General features: G+C 38.5%; 1 protein-coding gene across 4 annotated transcripts in view; it reads right to left on the reverse strand.

Annotated features, from left to right (window-relative positions):
- Window positions 1-23252, reverse strand: part of FGF12 (fibroblast growth factor 12) — a 508911-nt gene that overhangs the window by 224456 nt on the left and 261203 nt on the right. Inside the window, exon 1 of one of the 4 annotated variants that reach the window (XM_036446553.2) lies at window positions 21600-22102. The exons of the other annotated variants lie outside the window; for them this stretch is intronic. Within the exon in view, the coding sequence (XP_036302446.1) occupies window positions 21600-21798 (199 nt within the window). The 5' untranslated portion in view covers window positions 21799-22102. Of the gene's footprint in view, window positions 1-21599; window positions 22103-23252 lie in introns of those variants that run through there. 4 annotated transcript variants of the gene reach the window in all.

Here is a 23252-nt window from a genome sequence, read left to right on the forward strand (position 1 = left end):
AACACAAATTAAAAATGGCCAATTGGATAAGTGCAGAAATAAAACTATTTCTGATCTACCCAATGAAGAGGCAAATGGGAGAGATAACTTTGTGCAGTGGAAAGAACATTGGAATTAGAGTCAAACCCTGGGAGACAAAAAAAGAACAAAGAACAAAAAAAAAAAAAAAAAAAAAAAAAAGAACTAACTGAGCACTTAATTATGCTTCAGGTACAGGGCTAGTGCCTTTATAAACTTTATTGTATTCCATAAGGTTGACATATGCTCTGGTATCTCTAAATACTGCAGATGCTCCTAGTAGTTAATTATAGGAAATCACAGAATTCTGTAACAATAATATGAATAACAATGAAATGAATATGAAAAAGAGCAATTGCTAGCAAGAATCTGCTCTGTGTTTGAAAAAGGAAGTGTTCCTGTCTCAGCTGTGGGAGGACTGCACCGAAAATCCAAGGATTGTAATCAGATACCATTATTACTAGTGAATCTGAATGTGCCCTGGAAGGCCTGCCCGCGGGAAAGCCCTACAGAGGAGCTGGTTAATATTTCATGATGATATATCAGAGGAGGATCTCCAGTGACACCTCACAGTTGGCCCTTTTGTGATTTCACAGAACAGATGTGACAAGTGTAAAACCGTTAGGAGTCACTCAGAAGCTTAGAATTTTAAGATTCATTGGACTGGAAGAAAGTATGTCTAACCATATTGTTAAAAGATTAGACATCCAAGAATGTCTCTTTTTTATTTTATTAATTTGGAGAAGGAAAATGGCTTACTAATTTTAAAAAATTCACAAAACCAAATTTTACTTAAATAACCTTTCATGATTTTTAAATAGATTTTATTTTATGACTTACTTCATTCTTTCAATAAATTAGGAGAGTTATTTTCAGTAAGTAGAGTAACCAAACATAAATTGCATGACTCATTTTATGTAATTGAAAGTGCTTATGAAAATAAGTGCTTATGAAACATAAGTGCTTATGAAAATAAGCAAAGAGAAAAACAATCCAAATCAGAGTAATGAAATTTCAACTACAAAAAACGAATTATTTTAGAAGGTATCAGAATATATATAGTACCTTTTATTTAAAATATGTGAAGTTACCCAGCTGGTGTAGCTCATGAACCAAAAGGTGACCAGTTAGATTCCCAGATTATGGGCTGAATTCCTAATAGGGGACATGTAGGAAACAACCAATCATTGATGTTTCTGTTTCCCTATCCCTCTCCCTCCCTGCCTCTCTCTCTAAAATCAATAAAAACATATTTAAAAATTAAAAAAATATGTGATGTTATAGAAATTGACATATATTAGATAATTTTATTTTTTATTTTTTTAATATATTTTATTGATTTTTGTACAGAGAGGAAGGGAGAGAGATAGAGAGTTAGAAACATCGATGAGAGAGAGTCATCGATCAGCTGCCTCTTGCACACCCCCTACTGGGGATATGCCCACAACCAAGGCACATGCCCTTATCCGGAATCGAACCCAGGACCCTTCAGTCCCCAAGCCGACGCTCTATCCATTGAGCCAAACCGATCTTGGCAAGATAATTTTAGTGAAATATTATTAAATGTCAGATACACCAGGTTTTATGGAGCACTATAATTGAAAATCATGCACTAATTCAAATCAATCTATAAAGTGAGAGATATGACATACAAGCACATAATTTCAATACAGTGATAAGGAATAAGTGTTGGAATGAAGGTTGGTTTTTAATTAAAAACATCATAAATGTCTTTATATTTTTTCATATATTTCACATTTTTAAAGCAACTTGTTATATGCTGTCAGACTAAAATATTATATAAATAAGTACTCAAGTTTGGAAAATGTATTTTAAAATATTCAGTTTTCTTAATAAAAGGGAAAAACTTAATTTAACATCTATTCCACACTTTTCTGAGGTCTGGGACTATTTGGACTGAGCAGTTCTTCAAGATGAAGGTTGGGAACTGCTTACATGTATTCTAATGCTATACCTTCAGCATGAGAACTTCCTCTTTCTTAATCCTAGATTTTAAAAAGGAAACTAAGCTTTCTGAGTGTTTAATGTTTAATTGACTTCACAAAGTGGAAAAACAAACAAACAAACAAACAAAACAAAAAAAAACAAACAAACACAAAAGCGCTGGGACATGCAGCCATACAGTTTCCCATCTTTATTCTTTTGTTCATGTGCTTACTGCCCACGTTTACTCCTATTAAAATCCTTCTCATGTCCCTGGTCTGGCTCTAATGCGGCACTCAGTGCGGGGGCTGTAGATAAATGCACTAACTCGGAGAGGAGGATAAAGAGATTGATAGAACAAGATCTCAGGAAGTCATAGCCACTGTTAAGCCATTTAAAGGTGCTTTTGTAAGCAATTAGGAAGCTGTAAATGTTTTTCTGTGGAACTAACACAACATTAAATATGTTTTTGGAGATTTATATGTAAGGAATGATCAGGGATTCTAGAAAAGGGACGTTGAGACACTAAGTGGGAGATTACAACATTCTAGGTTGTCACAGAAGCTCCTAAATCTTGGCAGTGACAGTAGGAATAGAAAAAAAGATAATGTGAAACTAAGATTTTCAGTTCATGTGATGTTTGTGACTATACCTGATTCATCTTTTATTCCTTCTCTGTCCCAGAAAGTCCTCAGTTAGTGCCTGAAGAATAAATGAAAAAATAAAACTTTGCAGAGGTAAAATCAGTGAGGTACATGACGGAATATGATGAATGGGACTTGCATGAGCACCAAAAGGACAATAAGAACTACTATCTCCATTGTATTATTGCACAGACTATAACTGTGAAATTGTGAACAAAGATGTATTCAAAACTCTTAAAATTAAACAGAGTAAGAGCTTTGAGCATATAGTTTACCTTCTGTTGAAATCTACCTGTGAAAGTGCCTCAATCAATTTAGATGAGTCTGGACAATTGGAGACTTCATTTAGAATGCAGGCAAAAACCTCTCAGAAAAAAAAAAAAATCCTGAGAGTTTGGCATTAAAAAAAAAAAAAAGAAAAGAAAAGAAAATGCCTACTGTGAAATTATAAAGTTCTTTTCTCAAAACACAGTTTAAACAGCAGTCACAAGAAGTTAACCAAATATGACTGTGCAGAGGGCTAAAGTGACCTCTATAAGACCTCACAGAAATTCTAAACTAGACTGAGGGCATTTTACTCTGGGTTTATTAGCCCAAATCTGGATTATTACAAGCTCCTCTACATTGATATTGATAAACTGGAGCTTGTCCAGAGACATATAATCAAGATCACCAGTACGTCATACAGTTTTAGATGCTATGAATCCTTTTTAGGTGCTATAAATCCTAAAATGTACTTTGTGTTAAGACTCGAAATGTAGGGGTTAGACCAAGCTTATTTTTAATGAAATAATGTGGTCAATATTTCAAAGAGAAAACTTAATTTCCCTATGTATACTGTAGCCATACAGCACAGATTTAAAAAAATGGAAATAAACTAAATAACTGAAGGATTCTAAAATTGTTCAAGTGAAAAGATGGACTACATGTGAAATTCCTGGTCTGCTGTATTTCCTATGAAACCACAACCTCCTTATGAAAAAAACTGGCTTTTCTCTGATGCCCCATATTATGGTACTTGATAGAATATGAGTATAGATTATAAATAGACAATGGATGTGTGTCAAATATAAATAAATGAACAATGGTGATAGAGTCTAAGTATCAAATGTCAAGTTAGTGATCTTTAAAGTCCCTTATTATTCTGAGATTCTATGATTACAGTATCAATGTATATAATATTTTATTTAATTCTGCATATGTCCTATCTATGTCTATCCAAGTTGTCGGGTAGAGTTGAGTCAAAAAAGTTCACCTGACAAACTAAGATTTCCCCAAAAAAATCAATCCTATATAATAAAAGAGTAATGTGCAAAATAGACCAAATGGCAGAACAAATCAACAACCAATCAAAGTATAATATGCTAATGATATGCTAAGGCTGCCTAACTGCTCACTGTGATGTACACTGACTACCAGGGAGCAGATTTTCTGACAGGTAGGTTAGCTTTCTGCTGGGGTCCAACTAATCCAGACTGAATGAGATTTGCCAGACACACCCTGAAGTTCCTTCCTGCCCAATCATTTAACACCAGTGGGGTCCCTCAGCTTGCCCTATGCCCTCTTTCAACCTTGAACTCCTTGGGGGATGTTGGAGAGCTGGTTTCAGCCCAATCCTGCAGGCCACTCCCCTTGGGAGGGTGCCAGATGCAGGGCTCATGGCTGGTCAGTGGTGCTATGGCACTGTGAACCTATCGCAATCCAGACCCATTGGGTGTGAGCCTACTGCAGGCACAGTGGTGACAAGATGAGCTGGAGTGATGGGTAGTAGTTGCAGGTAGCGTTGGATTGCGGGTTTCAGCTTGATCCCAGCAGGCCACCCAGAGGGACAACACCGGTATACAAATTCATTCACCAGGCCTCTAGTAGTGTATATAAGAAGATGATTCTAGTGATGGGTCATAGAGCATCTATGTTATTTATGGTGAAATAATATGATCAGTGCTTTTAAAGATAAAACTGAATTTCCCCCTATGTATATTATCACCACATTGCATAAATAAAAAATGGGAAAAACTAAAGATGAGAAAAGTTGAATACCAATTATACCCATAAGAACAGATACTATACATAAATAAAACTCACAGAAACCCTAAAATCACATTTTAGGTAATATTTTTAATATAGTGCTCCTTTCTAAATCTTGTTTTTTTGCACAATTAAACTTCAGCAAGTGTCCATAATACAAATGTAATGATTCCTAAGAGTATGACAAGAGTGATATTCAGTATCTTCCTTTATTGATGATATCTTGGTGGAAAACATATCAATAAGGTGTATACCAAGATCTACCTATCAAGATCTTGAAAATCTAAAAACTTAATAATTAAGGCATAACTTTTCTCTGTAATACCAATCCAATTCTTATGGCACTCTATAGTATACCAGATTTCCACTGTTTAATTTAAAATTGTTGTGAAACACATTTCATATTAGCTTATTTAGAAATAATCCTTCAACTTTCACTCAATATCACATGATTCCTTTTACTGTCTATTCTGTATTGTTATGTCATCTTGAGGCTGCAATAGTAATAAACAGAACAGAATATGGCTCCACCATCTTATTAAATCACTTCAGTGCTGAAGTTCAAACTTACATAATAGTCTACACTGATTGTACAATGAAATGCTGAAAACTATATAATACAAGGAAAATTTATAAATACATTCCATTTGTGTTAAATTACATTAAAGGATCTAAGAACAAACAAGGAATATATAAGAGAGAAGTTAAACAAAAATATATTTGTTCATTTTTTGCTATTCCATTTCATATACTTGTCAAATCTTCTAGAATTGCATATCTAATGTATTATTATGCTATTTTATTATATCCAACATACAGATATCTTAAAATCCAACCACTTTTTCTTTACAAGTTTTAGTACCAGGAATACACATCAAGAATGACAAAGCTTAAAGAAATCTCAAAAACCATCTGATATTTATTCCAAAAATGAGAAAATTACACTGAAGGGATTTCCCCAAGGTCAAAAAGACTCTGCCTTAAGTCCAATGTTATTTCTATAACACTGCTACCTGAGACTGAATCAAAGGCCTTGTTTGCTCATATTTTCTCAAGAAAAGGGCTAGGTTTCAAAGCAAGCAATAGAATAAACACAGCGGACTGTAGCATACACCGAAGACTTACTTAAAGGTGCTATCAATAGCTTTCCGAGTAAGAGAAGAGGAAAGAAGAAAAGCCAATGAGGTAATAAAGAGTTGACAGGAAAAAAGCTTTTTCATTAAACCCAATCAATACTGTATTCCCCCATCACTTGGAGCTTTACCAAGGAAAGTAAAACCAGAGTGAATATGTTCCCTCAAGGGTATTTAATACTAAAATGACTTGTTGGTTTCAACTGTAAATGTAAGGACCAGGCATGGTTGAATTTGAAATCAATGGCAAAGGTTATTTATCATTAACCCAATGTTAAAAAACCAAAGGCAGTCAAAATAGAAATGGGCCCTTTCCCACAATGGTACACCACTCACTTTCCCTGGGTTTCTGAGATAAAGACATCAATGAATATAATTATGATTTCTCTTTGAGCATTCCCATAGAAACTACCCCCTTTATAAGTAGTCACTCTGCCGAGAGAGAGAAAAGTATACTGAGTGAGACAGGGCTTGCAAGTGCAAGTTAGGCTGGGGAGGAAGGAAAGGTATGAAATTCTATTTATCTACTAACTATATATCAAATGAAAATAGACTTATGGTATTTTGGTACTTTAATGTCAAATGAAAATAAATGAACATTAGCTTCATACACTAATTCCTTTTCTTGCTCAGCATGTTCACATTTGGGCAGAAATTCCCTGGGAGCTTGACTAGTACTGATGCCGTGGGCAGAATTCATTTCTTTTTGAAGAGCTATTTGTGACCACCTACTATGTAGAAAGCATGGAAATGATAGGATCCTTTTCCTCCAGGAACTCACATGCCAAAGGCAGAGACATGCACTTATACACTAATTACAACACAAAACACACTGAACTGCAGAGGATACAGTCATAAAGCCAAATGGAGCCTGGGGCAGGCAGTGATTCATTCTACTTGGGAGGATCTGAGAAGATCTGGCAGAAGAGACCAGAGTTGAGCTGGGCTTCGAACAATGCGCAGGCAGGGGAATTAAATGAGGGGCTGTGTCTGCGTAAGTAAAACCAGGTGTGGAGGTTAAGGGCATCCCTGGTGGAAACAACTGCAAACTAAAGGAAGGGAAATGGAGAGATGCAGAAAACGTCCTACGAATGTCAACAAGGCTGGGGTTGGCTAGAGCATTGGTTAAAGAAGGGGTGGAGAAAAAAAAATTATTGTGCAGTCTATTCATGTTGATAATATATCTTAAAACAGCCTGCTCCCAGCCAGGCCACACATGTATTTTTAAAAGACAGACTGTAGCTAATTTTTTTTAAATGAAGGAATTACTGCTTTTCTAGAAAGATAGACATTAAAAGAGAAACTGTCCAAAAGAACACAGCAAAACAACAACTTGGAACACAGTAAAACAAATCCAGCCAGAGTTAACAAATCGTAATTATATACTGCCTGACAGGAAAAAAACAGGGACTTCCTCATTATCTCTGTATCCTGTTCCCAAGCACACCACAAACAAATATTTGATAGGTGTCTGGCAATATTACTTGACTACAGATATTTAAAGGGGACTACCCACATTTTAATTGCTCAAGACCAAAAATGGATGAATAGATCTTGCTACCAGCATCTCACAACGTCCCACGATAGACAGCTGTGGCGTAGCCGTAAGGCATTGGCTTATGCTGCTTGCTCTCCTTTTCCAGTGGAATAACTTAATTTATCCCTTGGAAGTCTCTGTTCCCCCTACATAAGGTAAGTATAATGAGCCCTGAGTTTTCCAACTCAAACCCACCACACATTAAGTTGTATGATCCCTCTAGGTGGAATTTTCAAGGCTGAGGCCATAGATATTCATTCTCAAGTGCATATATGCAATGGCATGAGGCACAGTCTTAAAGTGCAAATTCTAATAGGAATTTTTAATAAAAATTGTAGGCATTGTCTGCATTCAAATAATGAACCAAGGAGTATGAAGCTTGCTGCTCTCCAGTCTCACCAGCCTCTCCCACCAGCTCCATGGAAACAAGCTTCAGACTGAAAGTGGTTGCCGAGCTTGAGAAAGAGAGTGGGCAGAAGTGAAGTTTAGTAACAAGAGAGCCAAGGAACCTCCATATTTTTAAAATATATATATATATATATATATATATATATATATATATATATATATATTTTAATTGATTTCAAATAGGAAAGGAGAGGCAGAGAGAGAAATAAAAACATCAATGATGACAGAGAATCATTGATCTGCTGCCACCAGCACACCCCTCACTGGAGTTTGAGCCCACAACCAAGGCATGTGCCCTGACTGGAATAAAACTGTGACCTCCTGGTTCATAAGTTGAGCCACACTTTCCAGTTGGTATCTCCATCTTCAGATTCCAAATGAAGACAGTGGTCCCATTAACAGAACCATATGAATGGGACTCTACTTGTAGAAGCCAAATAGTAACCCAGAAATGCAGCTCATGAACACCTCAAAGAAGGGATTTTTTGGTAAATGCTAGGAAAAGCATTATTTTAAAGTGACTCTCTTTCTTGGTGCTGCTTTCCTCCTGACCTGTAGGTAAAGAGAGAGGAGTATGCAGACCTCTCAGGATACCACAGCTGCAGAATGTGGAGGCAGTCAAGAAGCTGCCAATTGCTTGACTGAGCAAAAGCTATAGACTAGAGCAGTGGTCAGCAAACTGCGGCTCACGATCCACATATGGCTCTTTGTTCCCTTAAGTGTGGCTCTTACACAAAATACCTCGGCCTAGGTGAGTCTTTTTTGAAGAAGAGGCATTAGAAGAAGTTTAAGTTTAAAAAATTTGGCTCTCAAAAAAAATTTCAATCGTTGTACTGTTGATATTTGGTTCTGTTGACTACTGAGTTTGCCGACCACTGCTCTAGAAGATAATGATCCAGCATCTGTTGGGGAAGGACTGATTCAGCAAGGAGGCAAACAGGAACTCTCTCTACTGTTCTGGGAGAGAAGGTAAATCTTCTCTCAGCTCCAATGGGATATCCCACAGAAAGAGGACTGTAGAGGAAACATGTGTTTATTCAATGTAATTTCCTTTCCTAAAATTCTGAGCTTTTGGACCATCACCTTTTACATCACTTGCCCACCTCCTCATGACTATGCTCCAGTTGCAAAAAATCCATGGTAGTCTTCCTTTATAGGGGTGTCGAACTAAATCAGAGAAGGGGCCAAAATCTAAAATCCAGCCTAAATCGCGGGCCGAATGGTTTACTGAACAGTCATAAACTGTCATTGTGATGGAAACGCAGCGGAGTGCAGTGATGACAGCGCGGTGTGGGCCACATTGCAAGGCCTGGCGGGACGGATTTGGCCCGCGGGCCTTGTGTTTGACACATGTGCTTTAAAGCAAAAAAACATGACAACACCACAGCTTTTCAACTCTCTCCATAGTAACTTACATTTCCTTGGAACTGGAGATTTTTCTTAATTGCCATCATTTTGAATTAATTTCTCATATACTGGCCAACCTTTTTAGGTGATTTTGTGAGGCTATCCTTTCTTAAAGTCTTCTCCCCAACATAACATCACAAGAGGAATGAATATTATGTGGACAACTCAGCTAAAGCTACTTATCTCAAAACAGAATCTGACACTTATTATAGGAAATTTGAATACAGTTCCCTGATTTTAGTACTTATTTAAATTTCATCCTAGGTTTTTAATTATTTAAAGGGTATTAGCTGATTTTAGGGCACTGTGAAGGAGATCAGGGTCATCTTTTGAATTACCAAATTAAAATATAACATTTATATAGGAATAACAATATATATTCTAGACATCATCAGTCATTTTTCTTGCATAATAACTTGAATAATCTCATCGGTTTTCTCTCTTGAAACTCTTCCACAGTTTGTTTCTATCCCTTTTTTATTTTAGGCTTAAAAATGTCTAAAACACTAAAGCATGTTGGATTTAATTACTAATCTTTGAAGGAAGAGAATAGACCTAAATTGAAGTCAAAAGAAATAAAGACTTATATATTAGACAAATACATGATTATAATAGTACATTGCAGGTCATTAAACCATGGGATACAATTGAGAATATCCTAAACAGCAGACTTGGAAAAAATTGTATACTTCCTTTGTAAGTAGGAAGCAGGAAGCAGATGAATATTTCATGTCTCTCATTATGAGTGTGTCTCCTGGGAGATGGGCCTATTTTAATGACTTTTCATACTAAGAAGGCCCTTCAATATAATTTAATATAGTTTTCCTGTTTTTCATAGAAAGAAACTGACGTCCATTTCCAGTGCTGGCAAAGTATACAAAACAAGCAGATTAGGAAAAACAAGCCTGAGTTCAAACCCAGAATCTACTTTGAACTGGTCTTGTGAACTTGAGAAGCTCTTGGGAAGCTCCAGGCTTGCTAGACCTCAGCATCCTCATGTGAAAACTAGAGACACTAACTTACTAGTAAGAATCCTCCTCTTCTTCCTCTTGCTGTAAAAGTATGATTCACTGAATCAGCTTGCCATTTACTCATTTATTTACCAGCGATGGAGGACCTGCAGTGACACAAGCAGGATGCTAAGCACAGAGAATCTAGTGAGGAACATAGCACAGGTCCTGTCCTTAGGAACCAGCATGATAGTTAGGAAGATGAGGCACACAGACATATCACATTAAGAGGCTCAGGCTTTGGACACCATTAAACACTTGAAAGATTTAACAATAAGAAAAAAGAAGGAATCATCATTATAATGAAAATTGGTGTACACAGTTTCTGGGCCTCATGAATGTGTTCCTTGCATCATAAATAATTATCCCATTCATTAAAGGCATTCATAAATGTAATCACTATTTTTTTATATAATACATATTTTTTTTATTGATTTCAGAGAGGAAGAGAGAGGGAGAGACAGAAACATTAATGATGAGAGAGAATCATTGAGAGGCTGCCTCCTGTCCACCCTCTGCTGGGGATCAAGACACCAATCTGAGCATGTGTCCAGATTTGGAATTGAACAGTGACCTCCTGATTCAAGGATCAATGCTCAACCACTGAGCTACACTGGATTGGCAGAATCATTATTTTTGGTATAAGAGCCACAATATATGAAATGTTATTTATGTAAATTATTAGGTCTAGTAATAATTAATGTCGTTTTCTAATATTTTTAAATCGAATTTATTTAAACAATACAACAAAATTTAATCAACAATATAGTTGCCGTTGTTTTCTACTACTTGTGCCCAACGCTCAGGAAGCATTTTAATCCCTCTGTTGTAAAATTCTTGTGATTTTGATGCAAAAAATTCGGTCAAGGCATTTTTGAGGCATTCTTCATTATTAAATTTTTTTCCAAGAAGAAAGTTTTGCAAAGAACAAAACAAATGGTAATCGGAAGGGGCAATAACAGGAGAATATGCAGGTTGAGGGAGAATTTCCCATTCCAACTGGCGCAGTTTTTCAGCAGTGATTCTTGCAGTATGCGGTCGTGCGTTATTGTGGTGAAGAATTACGGTTCTTTTTCTCTTAAAGCTTGGGCTAACCTTTCCAATTGGGCACTATACACTGCACTTGGAATGGTTTGGTTAGATGGTAAAAGTTCATAATGAAGAATTCCTTTAAAATTCCACCAAACACACAACATCACTTTTTTCACATGCAAGTCAGGTTTTGGCGTGGGCTGTGGAGCCTCATTTTTGTCCAACCATTGAGGCCGCCTTTTCAAATTAACATACAGCACCCATTCTTCATCTCCGGTAACAATTTGCTCTAAAAACGGCAAACGGTTTTGAAGAGAGAGGAGCGAACTACAAATTGTGACTCTTTGATTACGGTTGTTGTCGGTCAACTCATGAGGAACCCATTTTCCAAACTTTTGGACTTTGCCAAGTGCACGCAATTGATTGGAAATTGTTTTTTGTGAACAATTTAAAGTTGTCGCAAGCTCTTGTTGGGTAATTTGAGGATTTTGCACCAAAAGAGCTTGAAGAGCTTCTTGATCAAAATTGGACACACGGCCTCGACCACTCTTGTCATCTAACGAAAAATTTCGCTTGCGAAATTTCTCAAACCAACGCTGGCATTTTCTGGCGCTAACTGCATCTTGACCAAGAGCACTACAGATGTTTTTTGCAGCCTCACTTGCTTTTCTTCCTAATTGGAACTCGTAAAGCATGCAGTGCCGAATATGCTCTTCATCCGCCATCTTCTTAGCCCTAGTTTTGCAACAAAAACCAAGCCAAACACAAACTTTTTCAAGCAAAACTTGTTAATTGCACTTCACACGTTCTGTAGATACCACGTGTTTGAAGGTTATGTCAATACAAGTCAACGCCAAGCAAGATTTTAAACGAATGTTTAAAAACGACATTAATTATTACTAGACCCGATATATCTTAATAAAAATTATAAGCCAAGTAAATGTTTACTGTATACTGTAAATATCATGTTTTAATGAAACAAAATGTCTTATTTTCCAAAACAAGAAAAAAATGAGTGATAAGTAATTTATATGTTTGTAAATATCTTTAATGTCTGACAATAGAAATCAACTAGATTCTCAAGTCTGTGTCTATATTTATTTATTTATTTATTTATTTAAATATATTATTTATGTATTTATTTATTTATTTATTTATTTATTTATTTATTTTATAGAGAGGAAGGGAGAGAAAGAGTTAGAGACATCAATGAGAGAGAAAAATCTATCAGTTGCCTCTGGCACACCCCCTACTGTGGATGTGCCCACAATCAAATTATATGCCCTTGACCAGAATTGAGCCTAGGATCCTTCAGTCCACAGGACAATGCTCTATACACTGAGGCAAACAGATTAGGGCTGCTTCTATATTTAATCTCCTGCTATACTTTGTTTTGGTTTAAGTATGAAAATATAACCTGACATATGGTTGAAAAAGGAGGGAAATTAGAATAGCTCTTTTTGATTGTGGATATATCATAGGGTCTCTGGAAATTCCAATAAGCATTTATAGCAGAATGAGTAAAAAAGGCAAATAATAATAATTATTATTATTAGAAGTTATTATGAAAATGGGTTTTACCTTGTAGAAACACTGAAAGGTTTGAGTTGCCTCAGAACCTCTGTACCATACTTTGAGAACTGCTTGCCCACACTGATTCCTCCAAGCTTTTTTATTCCTTTGCTTTTGTTAGGGCTCCCTTGCAACCCATTTTCCTCTCCAAAGCCATAGCATTTATTTAAAAATCCAAGGCACATTATATCATTCTCCTACTTCTAACTCTTCTTTGGATCCTAGATTAAAATTTGAAATCCCTTCAAAGAATTTTAAGCTCCTGCACAACTGTACTATGCCCTTGATGTTGTGTTCCTTGCTCTTATTAAATAACGAGAGCAAGGGACATAACATCACCTGTGTCCCTTGCTCTCATTATTCAAGCTGTCCTTCAATTTCCTCAAAAGCACTGAACTCCTTTTCACCTTGATCTTCATGCAAGTTCTTCTCTTCTGCCTTGAACATTCTTCCATCCTCTTTGCCTGCATTATTCTTCATAACTCAGTTTAAATAATGTCCTCATGTGATTGATAAGAAATATATATAGATTTGGTCTTCATCCCAGTTTCTGGCATTGAGTTCCTAAAACCCTTTGAATTTCTTAAGTGAGGATATTGGTAGGATGTCTTTGTTATGTTAATTAGGCAGGGTTTTTTTTTTGTTTGTTTGTTTGTTTGTTTTTGTTTTTTTTACCAAAACTAAGGAGAGGGGCTAGTTGCCAGGAGATCAAACCTAGTGATAAAAAGGTTGGAACTTCAGTCCACCCACAGCTCAAGGAAGAAAGAGGGGCTGGAGGCTGAATCGGTCACCAGTGGCCAATGATTCAATCATGCCTATGTAATGAAGCCTCCATAGAAACCCAAAAAGGACAAGTTCAAAGAGCTTCCTGGCTGTTGAGTACTAAGAGATTTGTGGAGAGTGGGGCTCCTGAAGGAGCATGGAAGCTCCACATCTCCTAAACCTTGCCCAAAGCATCTCTTCTACCTGGCTCTTCCTGAGTTATATTCTTTTATAGTAAAATAATGATTTAGTAAGTGAAATGCTTCTCTGAGTTCTATGAGCCAAACTAGTAAATTACTTGAACCTGAAGAGGGAATTGTGGGAACCTCTAATTTATAACCAGTAGGTCATAAGTAGAGGCAACAGCCTGAACTTGCAACTAGCTTCTGAAGTCTAAGGAGAGGGTCCAATTCATAGCTGATTAGAATTCATAGTTGGTTAAAACACAGGTGACAGCCTGGACTTGGGAAAGGTGTCTGATTGGGGCAGAGGGAGTTGTCTTGTGGAACTGAGCCTTGAACCTTTGGAATCTGACACTATCTCCATTGTAAGACTCCCAGCTGGTGTCTGAGAATTTCCTTTGGTATAGGAACTGCCCCACCCCTCTTCCATTGAAATTGGGTATTAGATAACCTTTTATTCAGAAGGACATTTCCTCACTAAATGCTAGAGATATCTTCATTTAGAAACCAGCAAACTGGCCGAAACTGGTTTGGCTCAGTGGATAAAGCATTGGTTTGTGGACTGAAGGGTCCCAGGATCCATTTCTTACATTGATTGTGGGCACATCCCCAGTTGGGGGTGTGCAGGAGGCAGCTGGTCGATGTTTCTCTCTCATCTATGTTTCTAGCTCTCTATCCCTCTCCCTTCCTCTCTGTAAAAAATCAATAAAAAATATATATATATATATATATATATATATATATATATATATATATATTTTTTTTTTTTTAAAGAAATCAGCAAACTGAGGCTCAGAGATATTAAGAAACTTGCTTAATGTTATTACTAATATTATTTCCAAAATTTGAATTCAGATTCCACACCAAAGTCCATGTATTTAATTGTTCTAGAACACTGTCACTTAAACAGTAACTTAAAAAAAATAAATAAATAAATAAAAAATAATAAAAAAAGATTAAATGCTACAGGGCTCTCCTGACCCTGTTATTAACCTCTTCACATTAAACACACACACACACACACAAAAAAAAACAAAAAAAACCCACATCTGAAGCAATTGTTTATGTTCACAGTCAAGAAAGTCTATCCCTATGGACCCAAGTCTCACAGCAAGTGCTTAGGTGCCCCAAGTGGTACCTCTTGATAGCTCTAAGGTCCCTGACATGCAGAGAGAGACCTATCAGCCAGGTGCTTGGCACCAGCACATAACAACATGGCCTCAGTACTGTTTCTTCAGTTTTGGCCTGAAGACTTTGATCAGTCTCCACTTCCCCCTTCCTCCTCCTCACTTGAGACACTCTCTGGAGGCTCTAGGTCAGACACACAGCAAAACAAATGTGTCATCACACTCCATAATTCCTTGAACTCTTCATTGGATTCCCCCCAATAACAATTTCCGTTGGAAACCAAGTGAGATATTTTCAGATTCAGCCTCCCTAGCTAAAGGTGGTAGAAGAGAAAGACAGATGACCCGCAGTGCAGTGTGGGGGCTGGGTGTCATGGCACAGCTTTGCCAGTTCCTGACTCCTTGAACCTGAAACAAGTTTTTCTGCCACTTAGGGTAGTTTTCTTATTTCAAAGATGGGACAAACTATGTCAGTGGAAAACAATACAGATGATATATTATATTTAGAATTGTACACTTGAAACTTTATCATCTTATTAACCAATTTCATCCCAATAAATTTAATTTTAAAAAGAAAAGAAATGAGTAAGATATAAATAAAATTTCAAAACAAAAACATAAAATATAAAAGGCACAAAAATTGTGAAGAAACTGTACATCCTGAAGTCATTTAGTAGTCAGTTGTTATATTTAGGAGCTATTGTTATCCATGGCTATTTTGCCCCTAAGAACCCTCCTCACAGATACTTAAGAGGTGGCCTCAGAATCAGAGCCCTTTAGATGAGGCTCATCTTCCTTTGGGCAACAAGTAAAGCTCTGCTGTGTGATTGGTAAGCTATTAATAAAACCCAAAAATGAAGTATATTACAGGAGTCCCTATATTTAATGAGACTCTTTTAGAGTCTTCATCAAATATAGGGTGTCAAAAAATGTATACACACTTTAACAGCTGATAACTCACTTAATTTTCATGCCTTCTCAGGTTTAACAGATTTGAAATAATGGGTGAAACCAGACTAAGCTTTGAATAAGGAAAATTTATTCTAAAGTGCCACTGAACTTTTCTTTATAGGGACACATAAAAGATAAAGTTTATGGTACAAAACTGGCAACAGCCAAGGAAATGAGTTTGCACAAATACTGAACGAAATGATTCTTGATGTTTGCTATTGCATGGCTTCCCCTTATCAGCAGTGCCTGAATCAGAATGGTCATCAGACAAATGGTCATCAGAATGGGCATTGACAAAAAATTTATTCAATTCTGTAGATTCTTTTAAATTTTAAAAATGAACAGTATGCTAATAAATACTGACTGAGTGTGTATACATTTTGGGAGACACCTCTATATTATAATTCCATAAAGAAAAAATAGATAGTAAATACACATTTTGATGAAGCACTCAAGAAAGAAACAAGAAAAAAAAAGTAGTCACTATTAACAAATTTTCCTAACCACATCAACATTGTATATAATATCTGTGCAATAAATATGTTCTCACCTAGAACAACAGCAAGGTGGTATGATCCTAGTAAATCCAGTATTTTTTAATATAATTTTATGACACAAAACTTTCATTTCTCAAAGTCTTCCAAAAATATTCCTCTTGCTTCCTCAAATACAAAGACTGCCTTGTTTCCTGCAAATTGTTTATTTCTGATAAAAATATCAATGTTATTAAAACTTTAAAGACTTAACCCTAAGTAATGGCTTGATGAGATCTCTGAGGGATGAGGGAAAAGAAAAAAAAAGAGGAGAGACCGCAGGACCTGCTGTTTTATAGTGTTCTTACAACGGAAGCATAACTTGTTGACAACAATCCACTACTATAGAAAAAAATGATTTAAAAACACACACAAGATATCATTTTAAACTCTAGAGTGGGTTTCTGAAGAGAAAAGCTTGTTTTTTGTTATTTTTAAACAAACAGCAAGACAAATATTTAATTATGCTAATTTTGTAGTTCAGACATGAGTCACACTTTTAAAAGATAATATGCAATAAAAGTGCTTGCTACTGATGTAAAATATCACTTGTCATATGAATTTATTCTTGGTGTGTATATGAACCAAAATTATTTCAATTTTAAAATTCTAATTTATATTCCATAGATAACATGAGTTAGCATCTCTTCCCTATTTCATCAGTTTTCTTCTTAAAGTTTCGATTTTCTATCTAAAAAGATGTGTTTGATAGTAAAAAATTGAATGAGTATGCTATTAAATATTATACATCTACCAATACAAGTTGGAATAATACTATGTTTTGAATATCCATAATTTGATTACAGTAGAAACAAAAACTCAGAAAAATAGACAATGAAAAGCAATAAAAATTATCTCTTCTTGAATTTATTGTATCCACTCAGTGTAAATATACTACATCATCTATATTTATATGTTTTTTTAAAGATCCTCACCTAAGGCTATGTTCATTGATTTTTTGAGAGGGGAAAGGGGGGTGTTGGCGAGAAAGACAAAGAGAGAAATTTTTATGTGAGAGAGAAGCATGAACAGGTTGTCTTCAGTACATGCCCCAATCAAGGACAAACCTACAACCTAGGTAAGTGCCCTGAGAATGAATCAAACCTGCAACCTTTTGGTGTTTAGCATAACATTCCAACCACTTAGACACACCAGCCAGGGCAATATACTACATCACTTTTAAAAAGGGAGGAGCATAGAAAGCCAAATACTTCATTTATGAAAAATATGTAATTTAGTTAGCCAATGAATTTTCTGAGTTTTTAATGCTCTAATTTGAGGGGAGAAATTAAATTGTATAGAAAAATAATAAAAACACAAAATCACTTCAAATACACAGATTTAGGTTTGTCTAATTACTCTGTACTTCCCAGAAAGGCATTCATTTGAAAAATTACAAAGCGATTCTGATGACCTCCATCCAAGGTTCATGGCAGCTCTGACATTCAGAGATTCTATCAACACCCTTCTTTTCATTATGAGTGCCACCCATTATGTGTAGTAACTTCTCAGTCAAAACATAAATACTTTAAAGTCAATCATTTGTATTTATATTCAAAAGTAAAATAAACGTAGGAAATGAATAAGCTACATAATTCACATGGATGCTCTAGTTAGCTATAGCAAATTAAGTGGTATCAACATTGAAGAAAATATCCTAGCTGGCCTGGCTCATACAGGTAATTCACACATACATAATGACTCAAACAATGACCATAAGAATGCTTCTTCCTATATTAGAAAGTGAACAAAGAGAAATGTTCTAAAGCCTTTTTTTTATAGTTCAATGACCTCAGCCAACTTGCCAGCTTAAGATTTTCAACATTTCATTTCGGAAGAATTACAGCCCACACAATGCCCAGGGAGCTAAGCATTGCTATACTGGCTGTATGTCTCCACTATTGGAATTACTTTTATAATGCATGCTAGCTATAGGATAATCATTTTAGAACCCAATTGCCTGATTTAACCTAGGTCTCCCTCTACCAGTAACCTCCTCTATCCTACCCTATTCTTATTCTTATTACAAAATAGTAAAGATAATACCCTGATCAGTGAGGCTCAGTTAGTTGGGCATCCCTTGCACAGAAAGATTACTAGTTTGATTTATGGTCAGGGTTAGATCCCTGAAAAGGGGTTTGCAAGGGGCAGATTTTCTTTCTCTTTCTTTCTTTCTTTCTTTCTTTCTTTCTTTCTTTCTTTCTTTCTTTCTTTCTTTCTTTCTTTCTTCCTCTTTCTAAAAAATATATTTTAAAAAAATGTTAGCAGAACAACAATTTCTAATGGTAAGAAAATACACAAAATTATTCCCACCCTTTGAGAGAGGACACCTAGTTCTAGTTCTTCATTTTACTTTTTTTCTGTGTTGTGTTGCAAAGAGCCCAGGCAAGAAAAATCAATTTGATCTAGTTCTGGTCCCAATTTTGCCACAGTATACCTGTGTAAGCTTGTATAAACCACCAACTCTGACTCTAGGATTTCTCATAAAAGCAAGAGTTTTGCTATACAATACCAGGGTAAGCCATCACATTGTGCCCCAGGGATAACATTCATAAAGTATCTGATGTGAACCATAGCCCTGTAAGTGTGTGATGTGAGGTCCACCCTGCCAGTTCTCACTTTTTCATTCTGCAATATCATGATTCTGAAAGCTGAGACCTTCATCATATAATTTCATTACTCCCACCACATTTAACAATTTCATTATAGGACATATCAAAACTCAGTGATCTAAGACAAGAGGTTGAGAGTCACTAAATGTATCAGACTTGAAATCAGATACACAACCGTGGCCTTTCCCATTCAATACTTGGCTTAGTTTCACTGTCTCAGCCTCAATCCCTGGAAAGTCTGGGCAACGGAATGTGACCACTGTACCACTGGTGATTCTGTTTGTAGTTCACAAGGATATGCGTTAGTGAGTTGAAGAATAACTAAAATATTAAGTGAACATAATAGCAAAGTCCTTATAAAACTGGTGCTCTCACATAGTCTTTATTTCTGGTGTTTAGCAACTTCCTCCCAATCAAGTTAAAGAATTCTCTCTGAAATTGAGATGTGGAAAGTGCTATCTCCCTCTAAATAGGCTCATGCCCTGTTACGTGAATCATGGTTGCTGACAGCAAATCAGAAGATTAATTATTTGGCTTTGTTAGTAAAGATGATAGCATGCTACTGTCTTCCCAGAAACCTTTTTGGTACCCCACACTCACATTCTTCTAAGCTAAGCTGCAGCAAATGGAAGTCCCTGGTGTACAGATACATGCATGTCACCCTTGCATTGGGCCTGTCTTAACAGGTATTGCCATCTTTCTGCTAGATTATTACTAGGGCACTTTTGCTAAAGGAAGTCACCAGTCAGGATCCTCCCTGCCAAGATGTACACTAAGTAGATGAAAAGAAGGAATAGGTCAAATGAACACTAAAGAAAACATCAAAATCAGCAATTCCCTCAAGTTCTCTCTTTTCTAATGAGATGCTAAGGAAAGGGCCTCAGGAAGCAATTTCCCTATGCAAAAGCAAGCCATGCAAAGAGCTCATCTGCAAATCAACTTCAACAAAGATGAGGCAAGTTTACCTTATCCATTCATACATACAATCCACCTGTCATTTCTATTAGCTAGTTTTGAACTGAGGAGGCTGAGGAAGATCTATTCACAAATATCATGTCATTATGCTAACTGCAGTGCAAGAACATACTTCAGAGACTGAGATATAAGAACCACATTGAATTCAGAGACTTGAAGTTCCTTGTTAACTACATAAGCCCTGAGAGAAGATGGCCCCCAAAGGATTACTGCAGAATACCAGGAAGTTTATTTTCCCCTAATGCAAATTATTCACTCTGCAGAGGTAAGTCTGGTTTTCATATAAAGCTTCAACTTATGAAATTAATTGGATGCAAAATAACAGAGGCTTTAGTAGCTCCTGCCTTGGGATTATAATGATTTTGGTTTATTCCTGAAATTTACTATTTTATCATCGTCACAGAATAAGAAAAGAAGCTCACTATAATGAAAATAATATCATGAAAACCCAACAGAAAAATGAGATGAGATGGCTTCTTCACAAGACTTAATCTAAAATTCTAAATTAATTGTTGATCCCAACTGTCGAAACTTTCCAAGCATTTTCTTCACCCCAGTTGAACCTGGCCCATCTGCCTCATTCCTGGAACCCAGGAGAACACCACGGAGTTGCAAACACCCCACCTAAATGAGTCCAGTAACCACAGAATGGAAGCTTTCTTTCTGGGCTGTATTTCCTTTCAGTCATCTACAGTATGGACAGAATATCTGCAGATTATAAATGACCAGGAAGGCCACACCCAGAGAATCAATCAAGTCTGGTGGAGGCACAGACCTGTGCAATTCTGCTTTTATTCTCTCAAGCTGGCTTGAGCTGGGAGGAATCACTTTGAAACTCCAGGGATCCAATTTCTCTTTGTAAACAGACACACATTACAGACCAGCCATTTGAATTAAGGGCCAGGTAAGAGAATCAGCTTCAGAAAGGCCTGCCAAGAAAATCTCTAAGTCTAAAGCTCTATCCTCCCTGGAACCAAATTGCCCATACTATGTTTTCCCCTTGCTGTGGCAAAAGTAAGTGTGAGTGTACAAACAATGGGAGTCACAGGGCAGAAAAGTTAATGAGCAGAGACATTGGCAACCATGAGAGTAGCTGGTGGTAGAGCATAGGAAAAGGAGGTCTATGTCAAAAGGCAAGTGGGAACATGGAGAGGTGAGAAACTGACAGGAAGATCTGAACGATGTAGTTCATATGTTGCTGGAGGAAGAGTTAGAAAAAGAGACTACATTTAAGTTTGCCAGATGTCTACTAAGGGTCTATTATGAGTCAAGAATTTGCTAAGTAGTATGAGATATAGGGATAAAGGGCTTATTTACTACATTTAGGTTCTCAGAAGGTAATGTAAGAGAGGGATGGATGGATGGATGGATGGATGGATGGATGGATGGATGGATGGATGAATGGAGAAAGAAAAAAAATGAATGAGGAGGTGCCCTGAAAGATTCTACAGGCTACACAGGACTAGAAGTATCTATGCGCATAACTCTCATCCTAGTCAAACCATAGTCACAGCAAGGTATAAAGTGTTTCCCCAGATACAGATATGGGACAAGAAGCTATTAACTGAAAGAGGGTGACAGAGCGATGTCTGAAAATTAAGAAAGAAGGAAGTCCAGCATGGAGGGGAATACCGGTTCTCTTCCATGCCTGTTCCCAGGTGTTTCGCGGCAGAGGAGGAGGGCGCCAGCCTCTGGGGAGCCCCTAGCCGGGGTTTTCTACTGACCTGGTCTCCGCCTCACTGGCCTCTTGCGGCCGCTGCAGAAGCGCACTTTGCTGAATACCCCGAGGACGTGCCTTTCGCACAAGGAGCGCCCGTCTTTGCTGGGGCTGGAGCGGCGCTTGGAGGCCGACACCCGGTCGCTGTTGGACTCCCTCGCTTGTCGCTTCTGCCGGATCAGGGAGCTGGCTATAGCCGCAGCCATAGCTGCTCAGTGAGGGTCACGGGCCCTGGGCTCCACTGCGCCCTCAGGGTTGCTCTCCGCTGGGGCTAGGTCGGACCTCCGGGGCCGGAGGCGCGAGGGAGGCAGTGCTAATGTTTGAAAAGGCTGCAGTTCCCAAAACCGGTGCCCACAAGGTTTATCGGAGTCTGGGCGGCAGCGACAAAAAACGTGTGAAAATCCAGATGTAAACTTCCCCCAACAGCTGGCGGAGGGGGCGGGGGCGGGGCGCACCCAGGCCTTCCTGCTAACTAGGCTGGAGCACCCCAAGCTGATTGGCACGTCCCAGGGGCTCTGGGGAGCTGGGTCACCCCGCCTTCAGGGTACCAAGGGGAAGGGAACGAAAGATGTGCAGAACAACAAGCCGTGCCCCTGTTGCAGAGGTGTCCAAAGTCTATCTACACACACATCCCACAGAGCCCGTTTAGGAAGCAGAGTCTGGACCAGGGACGGAGGCTTGCCCCATTGGAAAAGACTTCAAAAGTGAATAAAAACGTTCCTTTGGACCGCAGAGAGGAGAGGAAGGCAGCGATTTAACTCCCTGTGGTCCGCGGTACTGGAGACTCGGAGGTCCCTCCTCCCGGATGGCTGGGGTCTAAAAGCTGCATCTCACCAGCTGCCTCTCTCCCATTGGGAGCCGTTAGCGGAGTCCAGGGAGGGGCTGGGAAGGGGGCAGCCAGGAACCTCTGCGGTGAGCGGACTCCCCACCGCCAGCGGGCAGCTCAGCCCAGAGGGCAGGAGGCTGGGGAGGAGAGGGGAGGAGGGGCTGGAGAGGAGGGAGGGAACGAGGGAGGGAGGGAGATCCTCGAGGGCTTGGCAACTCCTCGGGGAGCAACCCGCGGGTTGGGGGGCAGGGAGGGCGAGGAGCATGGATACCGGGGTCCCAAGAGGAGCTGGTGCTCTTTCTGTTCCGCTTGCTTTCTGGCACGAAAACGGGCACAGTCGGTGATTATTTAGGGAATCATAAATCTGGAATGACTCAGTCCTTTAAATAAGCCCCCTCCAAAGGCAGGGATGTCGAAGGTGTCCTCCCCAGCGCGGCGCCCACACGCCTTTAACTGGAGCTCCGCGCCATGGTCCTCCCGCAGCACAGACTCCGAGGGAGCAGAGGAGGGAGGAGGTGCCGGGCGAGCTGGATCAGGTCATCTCCGCGCAGGCTGGCCCCAGGTTCGCACCCCCTGGCAGTGGATGGCCCCCAGGCAGCAGATCAGAGGGGGATTACCAGCGGGCAGGAGGCAGATTGCTCAGTCCAGCAGAGCCCATCCTGGCTGAGGAAGGAAGTAACCGGCGCGCTCCGGTGGTGGGGCGGGGGCTGGCTGCAGGCGACCTGGGCTCTAGGTGGCTGTGGCTCCGGCCCCAGTCGCCCACCATGGTCTAGCGCCAGGGGCACAGGCAGGGCCCTAGGGCCCTCTGGGGCCACTGCAGGAGGTGGCGGAGTG

The sequence above is a fragment of the Pipistrellus kuhlii genome, unplaced genomic scaffold (assembly GCF_014108245.1).
Source record: "Pipistrellus kuhlii isolate mPipKuh1 unplaced genomic scaffold, mPipKuh1.p scaffold_m20_p_2, whole genome shotgun sequence".
Taxonomy (NCBI): Eukaryota; Metazoa; Chordata; class Mammalia; order Chiroptera; family Vespertilionidae; genus Pipistrellus; species Pipistrellus kuhlii.